This window comes from Dictyostelium purpureum, assembly GCF_000190715.1.
Source record: "Dictyostelium purpureum unplaced genomic scaffold DICPUscaffold_332, whole genome shotgun sequence".
In the NCBI taxonomy this organism is placed as follows: domain Eukaryota; phylum Evosea; class Eumycetozoa; order Dictyosteliales; family Dictyosteliaceae; genus Dictyostelium; species Dictyostelium purpureum.
The window spans coordinates 14,463-28,268 of NW_003519668.1; the positions used below are offsets into that span (position 1 = coordinate 14,463).

The 13,806-nt window shown below is 26.8% G+C and overlaps 6 protein-coding genes across 6 annotated transcripts; 3 read left to right on the top strand and 3 right to left on the bottom strand.

The window, feature by feature from the left end:
• Window positions 1-208: 208 nt before the first annotated feature.
• DICPUDRAFT_50327 (uncharacterized protein) lies at window positions 209-1,733 on the top strand (the record flags this gene model as incomplete). The annotated part of the gene is made up of 2 exons (XM_003292243.1): window positions 209-484; window positions 941-1,733. Coding segments are annotated over 2 exons (954 nt in total), but the record flags the coding sequence as incomplete, so codon positions are not given.
• A 261-nt stretch (window positions 1,734-1,994) lies between these two features.
• Window positions 1,995-3,229, bottom strand: DICPUDRAFT_82910 (uncharacterized protein; the record flags this gene model as incomplete). Its single annotated transcript, XM_003292249.1, has 2 exons — window positions 1,995-2,599; window positions 3,187-3,229. 2 exons carry the CDS (start codon window positions 3,227-3,229, stop codon window positions 1,995-1,997), a joined length of 648 nt encoding a protein of 215 aa, XP_003292297.1.
• Window positions 3,230-4,135: 906 nt separating this feature from the next.
• On the top strand, window positions 4,136-6,754 carry DICPUDRAFT_57851 (uncharacterized protein; the record flags this gene model as incomplete). The annotated part of the gene is made up of 2 exons (XM_003292244.1): window positions 4,136-4,311; window positions 4,407-6,754. 2 exons carry the CDS (start codon window positions 4,136-4,138, stop codon window positions 6,682-6,684), a joined length of 2,454 nt encoding a protein of 817 aa, XP_003292292.1. The 3' UTR covers window positions 6,685-6,754.
• Window positions 6,755-7,830: 1,076 nt separating this feature from the next.
• DICPUDRAFT_40304 (uncharacterized protein) lies at window positions 7,831-9,274 on the top strand (the record flags this gene model as incomplete). The annotated part of the gene is made up of 2 exons (XM_003292245.1): window positions 7,831-8,530; window positions 8,604-9,274. 2 exons carry the CDS (start codon window positions 7,831-7,833, stop codon window positions 9,272-9,274), a joined length of 1,371 nt encoding a protein of 456 aa, XP_003292293.1.
• A 1,293-nt stretch (window positions 9,275-10,567) lies between these two features.
• On the bottom strand, window positions 10,568-11,395 carry DICPUDRAFT_82913 (uncharacterized protein; the record flags this gene model as incomplete). The annotated part of the gene is made up of 3 exons (XM_003292250.1): window positions 10,568-10,762; window positions 10,939-11,076; window positions 11,387-11,395. The coding sequence occupies 3 exons, from the start codon at window positions 11,393-11,395 to the stop codon at window positions 10,568-10,570; spliced, it is 342 nt and encodes a 113-aa protein (XP_003292298.1).
• Window positions 11,396-11,702: 307 nt separating this feature from the next.
• Window positions 11,703-13,110, bottom strand: DICPUDRAFT_82914 (uncharacterized protein; the record flags this gene model as incomplete). The annotated part of the gene is made up of 2 exons (XM_003292251.1): window positions 11,703-12,677; window positions 13,048-13,110. 2 exons carry the CDS (start codon window positions 13,108-13,110, stop codon window positions 11,703-11,705), a joined length of 1,038 nt encoding a protein of 345 aa, XP_003292299.1.
• Window positions 13,111-13,806: the final 696 nt, after the last annotated feature.

Genomic DNA, 13,806 nt, shown 5'->3' on the forward strand with positions numbered 1-13,806 from the left:
TGATAATCAAAGTAACAATAGTAGTGCATTTGGTGGAATCAATACCTCAATTCATAACAACCAACCTCAAATTTATGAAAGCGATTTAGCAAGTAATGAAAGCGATACCAATGACGGCGATGATGATTATGATAGTTTTTATCAAAATAGCAATAACAGTACAAAGCTAATTAGTGCAATTGATGAAGATCAAGATCTTATATTCCCTGGCCTACTCCCAAACTCACTTGAAACTCTAACGATTTCAAACTATGTATTAACAAAGTACAGCTTACCTTCAAGCCTTACCTCACTTACTTTTACAAATGGATTCAATCAGCCCATTACCCCAGGTATATTTAAAGAAGGATTAAAAACCCTAAACCTAGGTGCAACTTTCAATTCTAAAATATACCCATTCTCTCTTCCAGAATCATTGGAGGAACTAGTGTTTGGGGAATTCTTTAATCAAGATATCCCAGAGATAAATGTAATCCCAAAAAATGTAACATCACTAACATTAGGCCCATACTTTGAACCAACCAACTATTTATTCCTTCAAAACTTACCATCACTTAAGAAATTAGCAATTTTAAACCCAGATATTAATAACGATGCTGTAATACCAGATACTGTTCAAGAATTAATATGCAATTTTAGAGATAAGATACTAAATGTAGGTGACCTCCCATCATCTTTAGAATCATTGTACTTTTTAGACTCTTTCAATCAAAAACTTTTGCCTGGAATCGTTCCTACGGGTGTCAAGTCAATTTCTTTTGGTGATAGCTTTGACAGAAAGCTTGATAATATACCAAGCTCGGTAGAAAGCCTTACCCTCAATGGTGTTTACAACAGAAGACTATCAAACAACTCATTACCCAAAGGTTTGAAATCATTAACGCTAAGCTTCTTTTTCAACAAGACCATTAACCAAGGTGATCTCCCAGAAGGTTTAGAGGAACTTGTTTTCGGTGATTTATTTAACAAAACCATTACCAGAGAGTCTCTTCCATCATCTCTAGAATCCCTAACATTTGGCAAGCACTATAACAAAACAATCGAAAAATCATCACTTGAAACAAATACAAAACTAACTCATCTTACCTTTGGTGATAAGTTTAATCAGCCAATTATACCCAACTCTTTACCATCTAGTATTGTCAATCTCAAATTTGGTAAAAAGTTTAACCAGCACCTTCCCCATGGTGCCTTGCCACCAAAAATCAAGCGTTTAAAATTTGGAAAGTATTTTAACCAACCCATTTCAAACTTACCAGCTATAACCAATTGTCAGTCGCTATTATGTATTAAATTTGGTGCGAATTATAATGAATCGATAGCAGAGTTTATAAAAGCTCTTTCAAATTGTAAAAAATTATATAAACTATGCTTCCAAAACCTCTCAGAACCATTAAATATTTTTTCAAACTTTAAAGATCTATTGCAAAGTAATATTACTGTTATTAAAATATCTGAAGGTAATCTTGGAGATATTTCAAACCTGCCATACTCCATTCAAGAACTAATTATACCAGAAAACTACAATTTAACAACACTTAACAAATCCATAATCTCAACTATTTATTTAAAGTGGAATGTATCATTACTAAATTATTTTAAATATCTAAAGAAATAAATAATTAAAATTTAATTATTGTTTTTAAAATTATTATTTTTTTTTTTTTGTTATAATTTATTATAAACAACTATAATATAATAAAAGAAATAAAAGGAATATAGTTTTATAGTTTAAAATTTTTTTTAATTTTATATTTTTTAATTTTTTTAAATATTTTTTTTTTTTGTTTAAAAAAAAAAAAAGAGTTTATGATTTATGATTTTAAATATGTCATGTTTTGTTTTTAGGTTGTTTTAAATTTTTACTATTTATATACTTTAGGGATATTATTATTATTGTTATTATAATTATTTTGATTATTAATTATTTATATTTTAAAAAAAAGTTATTATTATTATTATTATTATTATTATTATTATGTATTTTATATAATTTATTCATCACCAACAATAATTTTATCTGAAGTAAGGAATTTGTATGGTGGGACGATTAAATTCATTGGAGCTGGACCTTTACGAATTCTACCAGCATTATCATAATGGGAACCGTGACATGGGCAATACCAACCGTGATAGTCACCACCACCTGAAATTGGGATACAACCTAAATGAGTGCAAACACCAACTAAAACAACCCATTCTGGAACTTTGACACGAGCGTTATCTGGTTGTGGATCTGGGAGTGATGATAATTCGACAGCTTGTGATTCAGAGATTTCGTGAGCAGATCTGTGACGAATGAATAATGGTTTACCTCTCCACTTGACAACAACGGCGGTTTCTTCTGGGATACCGCTGAGATCGACTTCAACTGATGATAAAGCTAAAATATCTTGACCTGGTGACATGGTACTTAAAGCAGAAACAACAGTGTTTTTGGCGATAGCACCTAAACCAGCACCAGCACCACCAACAACTAAATAAGCGAAACCACGATTTTCTGGGTCAACTTGGTTCTTTTCAGCTTTATATTTTTTGAAATGTTCAGTTGGGAATGATGAAGTACTGTTTACTGTATTGTAAGTAGCATAAGTACGACCTAAAAAATGAAAAATGAAAATGAAAATAAAAATAAAATTAATATTGTGTTTTAAAAAAAAATACTGTTTATTTTTGAATATGATTTGCAATATGTTGATAAACAAAATTATTATTAATAATATTTTCCAAACTACTTCTATAACAACTGTAATAAATTAACTTTCGAACATCCAAACCTATATTTATTTATATAGACACAATGTTTGTAATACTATTAAGTTGAAGATCTGTTTTTTATTATTATATATTATTTTCTTTCTACTGTTTGTATTTTTTATTTAACTATTAACTTGATATTACTTGAAAGGTTAAAGAAAAAAAAAAAAAAAAAAACTTTATAATATTGTGAAATCTGTAAAATCATTTTATTTTTTTTTTTTTTTTTTTTATTTGTCTGTTCATATTGTATGCATATTTATTATCTATAACTTGAAATTTTATTTCTATTTTATTTTATTTTTTATAATTTTTTGTTTATTGTTGATATGCAATGATTTATGTAAAATTTTATTTTATTTTTTATCTTTATTTTTTTTTTTTTTGTTTATTATTTTTTATTATTATTTGTTTAAAAATCAAACTTACAATTTCTAACTAAATTTGATTTTGTTAAGACTCTGCTGATCATTTTTATATATGGGTTTATTTAAATTACAATTATTTATTTTTTAAAATTGGATTGGATTTTTAAATAAACAATAAACAATAATCAAATGGGGTGATGTTATATTGTTAATATGTGTATATTATCAAATAAAAAAAACTAAAAAATTTAAAAAAATTTTATAAAAAAAAAAAAAAATTTAAAAAAAAATAAAAAAAAAAATAAAAAAAAAATAAAAATTTTTTAAAAAAAAAATGAAAAAAAATTTTCAAAATGAAAAAAAAACACCAATACAAATTTCTATAGCAAGGGTGAGTGAAATTCGAAAAAAAAAAAAATTTCATTGGCATTCTGTACCAAATAAATAAAATTCGTTTAATTTTAAAGAAATCATATTTCTTATCTTTTAAATATTATCAATCATTTTATTTGTTTATTTAAATACTAAAATAAAATATATACAAATTTAAACTTATTTATTTTGGTATTTTAATTTGAAAAAAAAAAATAAAAAATAAAAAAATAAAATAAAATAAAAAACAATGTGTGATTTTGTCAAAAATTAAAAAAAAAAAATAATTCTTTATATATATTTGTTTTATTTTTTATTTTTTATTTTGTTTTCAAATATGTGAATGTTATCAATTAATTTGTAAAATAGTATTTTAATAAATCAAAAAAAAAAAAAATAAATAAAAATAAAATTAATTTTAATTAAAATTTATTGTTTTTTTTTTTTTTTTTAAAAAACGAATAAAGTTTTCGTTTTTTTTTTTTTTAATTTTTTTTTTTTTATTATTTTAATTATTTTCCGATTATATTTAGACATGTAAATAAATTTATAATAATAATAATTATTATACAATTTTATAATTTAAACTAATTTATTGTTATTGATATTATTTATAATACTATAGTCACATATAAAATATGGGTCAAAAAAAAAAGAAGTTAGCCAAAGGACGTTTAGATAAATTTTACTATTTAGCTAAAGAACAAGGTTACAGATCTCGTGCTGCTTTCAAGTTAGTACAATTAAATAAGAAATACAACTTTTTAGGTTCAGCCAAAGCATGTTTAGATCTTTGTGCAGCCCCAGGTGGTTGGTATGTATTATTATTTTTTTGATGTATACATATATTTTATATAATACTAATATTTATTTTATTTTATTTTTAAAATTATTATTTTAATTTTTTAGGATGCAAGTTGCATCTAAATATATGCCAGTACAATCATTAATTGTTGGTGTCGATTTGGTACCAATTAGACAAGTTAGAAATTGTATTAGTTTAGCAGAAGATATTACAACTCAAAAATGTAGAACTGAAATTAAAAAAGCATTAAAGACATGGAAAGTAGATGTTTGTCTTCATGATGGTGCTCCAAATATGGGTACTTCATGGGTTCAAGATGCATATCAACAAGCTGAGCTTACATTACATGCTCTTAAATTAGCAACTGAATTTCTTGCTACTGGTGGTTGGTTTGTCACCAAAGTTTTCAGAGGTGCTGATTACAATTCATTAATTTGGGTATTTAATAAACTCTTTAGAAAAGTAGAATCAACTAAACCACAAGCTTCACGTAATGCTTCAGCAGAAATTTTCGTTGTTTGTCAAGGTTTCCTCAATCCAAAGAAAATCGATCCAAAATTATTAGATCCAAAATTCGTTTTCAAGGAAGTTCAAGAAGGTCCAAAGAAGGTTGATGTTTTATCAGAAAAGAAAGCTAAAAGAAACAGAAGTGGTTATGAAGATGGTGTCACTATGCTTAGAAAGAAGGGTTTCATTTCAGATTTTATCGAATCATCACAACATCTTTTAGATCTCGCCAGTTTTACTGAATACGAATTTGATGAAAATGCTCAAATCTTCAAACAACATCCATCAACAACACCAGAAATTATTGAATGCTTTAGAGATCTTCGTGTTTTAGGTAAAAACGATTTTTCAAAGATTATTAAATGGAGAAAGGCTATGGCTGAATATAAAGAAAAATTAGATAATCCAGAAGAAGAAGAAACTAAAGAACCAGAACCAGAAAGAGAACTCACTCAAGAGGAAAAAGATGCTTTACTTGATACAGAACTCGAACAACTCAAAGAAAACCTCGAAAAGAAGAGAAGAAAGGAAAAGAAGAAAGCCAACGAAAAGAAACGTCTTGAAAGAAAGAGAATCGAATTAACTATGCACATTCCAGGTGATAAAATTGAAGAAGGTGCCGATGATGATCTTTTCGTAATGAAAGGTAAACAAGATTTCCAAGATGATGTTGTAGCCGAGCATGGTGACTCTGATTCAGATGACTCTGATTCAGATGATTCAGAAGTTGAACCAGATAGAAGAACTCAAGAAGAAGCTGAAATGGATAATGATGAATTTATGGAACAACAATTAGAAGATCAATACAAACAATATATTTTAAGAGTTTCAAATCGTGCTAAAGAATTTGATGTTAAGGTCAAAAAAGATAAACTTTCACAAGATGCAGAATTTGACGATCAAGATGATGATGAAATGGAACAAGAAGAAGAAGACCACCCACTCTATGTTGGTAAAGCTAAACCAATTGAAAAAGATGCCGATATGTTTTTCGATAATGACTTATTTGGTGGTGTCGAATATAGAACCGAAGATGACGAACCATCAGAAGATGAACAAGAAGAAGAAGATGAAGATAGTAAACCAATTGATATTTCAAAATTAAAATTACAAAAGGCTCAACCAGTCGCAACTAAATCAAAGAAACAAAAAACAACTAAAGGTGGTTCAGAAAAAGGTGGAAAGAAACATCAAAAGATGCCATCTGGTGAAGAATCAGATGATGAAGATATTGTTCAAGAAATGGATATGGAAGAGGTACCAATGGAAGAAGATGTTGAATACTCATCAGACTCTGACGAAGAAATTGATGATAAAATCAAAACTAAAGCTTTAGGTGAATTTTTATTAAGAAAGAAATCAAGAAACGATCTCGTTGATGATTCATTCCACAGATTTGCATTCAATGATAATAGAGATGGCATGCCACAATGGTTCATCGATGATGAAAATCGTCACCACAAACCACAAACCCCACTCACTAAAGATATGGTTGATGAAATTAAAAGAAAGATTAAAGAAATTGATTCAAGACCAATTAAGAAGATTGCTGAAGCTAAAGCAAGAAAGAAGATGCGTCTTGGTAAGAAAATGGAAAAAGTTAAAGAAAAATCAAGTAGTATTATGGATAACGCTGATATGAGTAATAAAGAAAAATCAAGAGCCATCGAAAAACTTTATGCTGGTACAGATAAGAAGAATCAAAAACCAAAGAAGATTATTATGATCGCAAAGAAATCAAAGACAGGTGGTGGTGGTACTGGTAAATACAAGATTGTAGACAAACGTATGAAGAAAGATTTAAGAGCAATGAAACAAAAACAAAAAACCGTTGGAAGATCAGCTGCATCAAAGAAAGCCAACAAAAAAAAATAAAATAATAAAATAAATTTAATAGTATAGCCTAAATAAATAAGTTTAAATTGTATATTTAACTTGTTTAATCAAAAAAAAAAATAAAAAAAAATAAAAAAAAAAAATAAAAAATTATAATAATTACCAATAGTTATATATATTAATGTTTTATAATAAAATGAATGAAATTATATAATTTTTTGCATTTTAAAATAAAATACCCACATCTTTATATTTTTTGATATTGCCATCAATAGTTTTTTTTTTTTTTAACCTTTATATGATATTAATTATTTAAATAAGGGTATTGATAATACAAGTGTATACCGATGACATTGCATAAAAAGATTTTTTTTTTTTTTTTTTTTTAAAATAAAAAATTATTTATTTTATTTTTATTTTTTAAAATTTTTTTTTTTTTGACATGACAAGTAACCATAATTTTTTTTTTTTTAATTATCCATTTCTAGGCATTATAAACTATAATAGAAATACATTATTGTAAAATTATCTATATAATAATATCTATAAAATAAAAACATATATAATAAATAAAAATAAAAAAATAAAATATAAAATATAAAATAAAATATAATCATTAAAATAAATAATATAGAAATTTAATTTATAATAATGACAAGTGGTGAATTCACTAGACTAGATGAAGATTCAACAGCAATAGGGCATGACGAAAATAATCAACATTCAACATTAGGTAGTTTGGCAACGGACGAGGCAGATATAAATAATTATGATACCAACGAGAAATTATTAGGTGAAACACATAGCAACCATAAAGAGGTTAATCAAGTAGTTTACTCACTAAAAAAGCATCAACCAAATCAAAGTAGTGATGATGAAGAAGAGGAAGAAGAGAAAAATAATAATAGTAGTAATAACAATAAAAATAATATAAATAATATAAATAATAAACCAGGTATAATATTAGTAAATAATGACTATATAAATAACAATAAAAAACCGTATAACGAAATGAATACGTTAATATTAGAAAACAGTAATAGTGAAATCAATGAAGAAGACTTTATAACATCAATAGGTGATAGTGGGTTTTTCACACCATTCAGCCAATATATAAAAAAGAAAAATGATAATATGTACGAAAAAATTTTAGATGTTTCAGAAAAAGTTAGAGTGGATGTACAAATGAACAAGAAGGAGTTGATTTTAACAGCCGCTTTTCTGTTTTGCTTTGTTTCATTGGGTGTTTGTGTTGGTTCATTGGGACCAACACTCAATTCATTTACAGAGCATTTAGATGCCTCAGTAGATCAAGTTGGATATTTTTTTTCAGCAAGAGGTATAGGATACTTTATTGGTTCTCTAGGTTGTAGATTTATTGATAGATTTAGAAATAGTAATTTCCTTATTGCAGGTGCAACAGTCGTTATGGGTGTTGGTTTATTATTGGCTCCAGTTAGTGGAAATATTTGGTTAACAGCATTTATATTTGGTATATGCGGTATGGGTGCAGGTTTTATAGATTCAGGTTTAAATACATTAATAGTTTGGGTTTGGAAAGATAAGGTGAATCCATTTATGCAACTTTTACACTTTTCTTTTGGTATTGGTGCATTTTTGGCACCATTATTGGTTTCGCAAATGGTCGAAAGAAGTCTTTTCTTCCAATATTTAATTTTAGCGATCATTATGCTTTCAAGTTTCTTTTCAATAGTTTTCTTAAAACCAGCCAAACACTATGTTGCAGAGGATATCCATTCAACAGAAAATGGTGAACTATCAAAAGGCGAAAAAAGACTTCGTGTTGAAGTAATTCTTGGTATCGCTATATTTTTATTCTTTTATGTTGGTGCCGAGAGTGGTTATGGTGGTTGGGTTTGTACATGTAAGTTTACATATATTGTATTATAGCTCTAAGGAATGATCATTATATTAATTTTTTTTTTAACCATTTACAGATAGTATCATAAATTTAAAGTTTTCAGATGAAACAGGGGCACTTTTAAACTCAATGTTTTGGGGCACTTTTACACTTAGTAGATTGGGTGGTGTATTTTTATCATTGGTATTATCACCACAAAAAATGGTAGTTTTAGATACATTGGGTTGTTTCTTTTTCGCCATTTTAATTATAATATTCCCAGGTTCTCCAGCTATTCTTTGGATAGGTACTGCAGGTTTGGGTATAAGTTTAGCAAGTATTTTCCCTACAGCTTTTTCTCTTCCATCCAATATTAATATTCCAATTACTGGTGAGGCTACATCATATATGGTTATTGGTGCAGTTATTGGTGAAGTTGTTATTCCATGGTCAATTGGTATGTTCCAACATCACGTTGGTATGCACACTTTACCTTGGGTCGTTTTATTCTCGTTGATCATATCGTTGGTTATTTACATTATGATCAATCTTCGTACAATCCAGGTCAGAGCAAGAGAAAGAGGTCAAAATATCAATTTTTCATTCAGTAACTCAATTGCATTATTAAATCAAGTGGTAAATAGTAATACTAATAGTAATAATAATAATAATAGTAGTGATATTAACAAAGATAATAACCTCGAGGCAATTAGCAGTGTTAATATTTCAATAAATAACATCGAAAATAAACAAACATTTATTATTTAAATAAATTTAAAACAAAAAAAATAAATATCTATTCAAATACCCGTACAGACTATTTCTTTCACTCTATTATTATACAATGATATTGATAAATAAAAATTAATATTGTATAATATAATATATTTAACCAATTCAAATCATATTTTTAATCATAATTAATAAAAAATTGTTACATTAATAAAGATTTAGATAATTATAAAAAATTTAAAAGTAAACATAAAAGTGTCTTTTTTATTATTAAAATTAAATATTAATTTATTGTTTTTTTTATTATTAAAATTAAAACATTATAATAATGATTGTTATATCATTTTTATTATTTAATACAATAATTTAAAATTTTCTAATATTTTTTATTATAAATATTTAAATTAATTAATTAATTTGGTTTATAAAAATATCGATTCATCTAATTGTGCCTGGATCTTTTTTAACAGTTAATGGGAGAGGTTTTCATAATAATAAGTTGGATTAATTCTATAAATAGTTGCTGTGGTTGTTTCGATGGGGAATGAACATTAAGTTTAATGGACTTTTTGAAGTGGTGGGTTTTGATATTCCCTAATTTGATCAATAGTTACGAACACTGTAGCATTACCTTTTGTTCTTAAAACTATTTTATTTCTATCATAGTTGCTTGGCCAGAGCGAATTAATGATATTCATAAAATAGTTGATAAGATTGATTAGTGCTGACTTGATTAGTTGAAATATGATTGTACACTATCGGAATCAATAGATTCTACTACTTTAACCAGAGATTATACACAGCTTGATGAGGAGAATTCGGTAATTCAACCTTTAACCAAAAAAATGATTCATTACCTGGCGTAAAGGATTCTTATGATTGATCTGTCATTTGTTTGAACTATTTATCTGTATTTACTGTGTTGTGTAAACAATATGAAAAAATCTGAGATTGGCACAATAAATCGACTAGACTGCATTGTTGGGTGATTAATTACTGTATTTAAAGAAAAAATGAAATAAAAAGATTATTAATATATAGTTTAATATTAATTAAAATTTTAAATACCATACCTAAGTTACGATTTCTACTATAAAGGAAATAGCAACAGGGTGTCGGCTTCTTATAAATCTATGGAAACTAAATATTATTCTTCAATTCTAGAAAAGGTTGTGTATTACCAGCACTTGAAATAAATTAACTAATTCTGATCTTTCTGGTAATTAATTTTTAAAATAAGATATCTCAATTCACTTCCCTAAGTCTTTAACTTTTTTTATTTTAGGTTGTTTATCTGATTTGATTTAATACTTGCTAAATGGATATCATTTAAATTGTTTGGACGCCTACAATTCTATATTTAACACTTGAAGTACCACATGAATCATTATTAGATGTGGCACCACTTGAAACTGCATTTAATTCTCTACCTAAATCACTATTTGAAACAATACTTGAAACAAAATTACAGCCGCTGTTTGAACCAACCACATTTGATTCAATATTTATACAACTGCTTGAACCCTACTTTTTGAAAAATTGCTTGGGCCATTTGAATTACATTTGACCATTTTAAAGACTATTTGAGCCATTATTGGGACCACCATTTTAATCACTACAAAAGGCATTTCTTGGGCTGACAGTTGAACTACTACTTAAAAAATTGCTCTGACCACCATTTGAATCACTACGCAAAATACCACTTGAATAAATATTTGACCAATTGAACCACTACTTGAAATATTGCTTGGACAACCATTTGAACCACTATTTGAAATATTGCTTGGACAACCATTTGAACCACTACTTGAAACATTGCCTAGACCCCATTTTAACAACTACTTGAAATATTGCTTAGACCCCTTTTTAACAACTACTTGAAATATTGCTTAGACCCCATTTTAACAACTACTTGAAATATTGCTTGGACAACCATTTGAACCACTACTTGAAACATTGCCTAGACCCCATTTTAACAACTACTTGAAATATTGTTTGTGCCACCATTAGAACCACTATTTGAAATATTGCTTGGACCACCATTTGGCCACCATTTTACATATTGCTTGAACCATCATTTTGACCTTAAATTGAATTTGCTAAAAGTTGTAAATACGTTTGGGCAATTGCTTTTCAGATGCTGCTTACCAGTTCCATTTTTAAATATTCTTTATTGAACCTAATTATTAAATAAATAAATTATTAATATATGTTTAAAAATAATTTGTAAAAATAATATTATTTTACATACCATTTCAGTCTATAAATTATTGATTAGCCGTACAGCTAATACCGAAATATAATAGACAAATGTCAATACATAGTATAACTTTGAAATCTGTTGTATTAAAAAAATGAATTAATAAATTATTAAAAAATTAAAAGATAAAAAAAAAAGAGAAAATAACTATTTACCTTTAGAGTTAAATTATAATGTAGAATTTAATTGCACCTTTTATATTATTTAAAGCATTTGGCGCAAAGAACCATAGTGTTTGTCATGATGAGATAATATAATTGCTCTATAATTTTCAATTGAACTTGGAAGAATTTCAATGAAAGAGCTGCTATCAGATTCACATGATGAAATAACTGTTATCTTTGACTTTAAAATTTCAGCAGCAGCAATTAGTGTTAAATGGTCACCCCAAGTACCTTCTCTTGCCATATGGTTACAATATCTATTCCAATTATTGGTATTTGCAAATTGGTGTAGTTTTGCACCATTTGGGAGGGTGAAATTTTTATTACTTATGAGCCATGTGGCAATGACTCTTCTTATCTCGGCACTATGGTTCAAGTTGCCATAAAGTTGGTCAGATAAGGCATGCATCTGACAATTACCATCTCCTGGGATGTCTCTACTATTCTCTAATTGGTAGAGCTCCAAACGTTTATTTAAACGTCTTATAGCTTGAAGTCCAGGTTGTGGTGATGGTTTTGGAATAGTGACTGCACCCGAGTCAATATTCTTATGTTCTTGTTTTTGTTGTTGTGGTTGTTGTTGTTGTGGTTGTTGTTGTTGTTGTTGTTGTTGTTGTTGTTGTTGTTGTTGTTGTTGCTGTTGATGTTGTTGTTGCTGTTGATGTTGTTGTTGTTGTTGTTGAAGTAGTTGATATTCTTGAAAATTTTCCAATTGTTTTTTATAATTAGGTGTTGATGCAGGAGGTTTTGGTAGTGGTTGTTGGTAGTTGGTTGTTGGTTGTGGGTTTGGATGGGGTTGTGGGTATGGGTGTGGGTATGGGTGTGGTTGTGGGTGGTGGTGGTGTGGTTGTGGTTGTGGGGTTAGTGATTGTGGTTGTGATTGTGGTATTGGTTGTGATTGTAGATGTGGTGGGTTGTGAGTTTTATGAAATTCTTCATAAAATTCGTCATTGTAGAAAAAGTCTTGGTCGTTTTCTGTTCCATCGGCGTAGTAGTATTTGGTGGTTTTATTATTCTTGATTTTTTTTTAAAACCCCCTAAAAAATGAATAAAACTAAAAAAATAATAACAAAATATCCCCTCTTTCTCTTTCCAAAAAATATATATAAAAACAAATATTTTTATTTAAAAATATATATTATATAATTATTATGATATGGGGGAAGTTGAATGAAATGTAAAAAAAAAAAAAAGTTATATCCAATGAAAAATTATGGGTGTTTTTTAAAGCAATAATTTTTAAAAAAAAAAAAAAAAAAAAAAAAAAATTTAATATACTATTTTTTTTTATTTAAAACAATTTAAAAAAAATTAAAAAAAATATAATAAAATTAAAAAATATTATAATAAATAAAAAAAAAACATAAAAAATATATTATTTTTACATTATTTTTAATAAATTTTGGAAAAATAATCTTAATTGGGAACTTGACTTTTATACAGATCATCCTTTAATAAACTATATAAAGCAAAACTTTAATCTTTTAAAGAAATTTCTAATTTTGAAAAAAACAGGTTCTCAATTGAAGTAGGTTCCATATCTGGTTTTACAATATGTAGATAAAAATTCATCAACACTTTTTATAAAAGAGCATACAGATGCATTTAATTTTTTGTTTTATTTTTATTTTATTTACTTTTAATATAATTAAATCACACAATATAAATAGATTATTAATTTTAATTAAAGAAAAAATAAAATAATTTTTATATTAAATCAATTATTTTTTTTTTTTTTTTTTTTTTTTTTTTTTTTTTTTTTTTTTTAAAAAATTTTTTAAAAAAAAAAAATTTTTTTTAAAGAAAAAAAAATGGAAAAAAAAAAAAAAACCTAAATATTTCAAAAAAATAAAATTTTTTAAAGGACAAAAGGGGGAAATAAAAAAATTTTCACCCCCCAAATTTTCAAAAAAATTTTTTAAAAAAAATTTTTTCACCCCCCCCCCCCCCCCCCCACCCAAAAAGGAACCCCTTTTTTTTAACCCCAATGGGGGGGGTTCACAAGGGAAAAAAAATTTTTCAGGGGGGCGGGGCTTTCTTTTTATTTTTGTTTGCCCCCCCAACCCCGGGTTTTTTTTCAACCCCTTAAAAAAAAAAAAGGGTTTTTGGTTCCAAATTTTATTTAAAAAAAAAAAAAAAAAAAA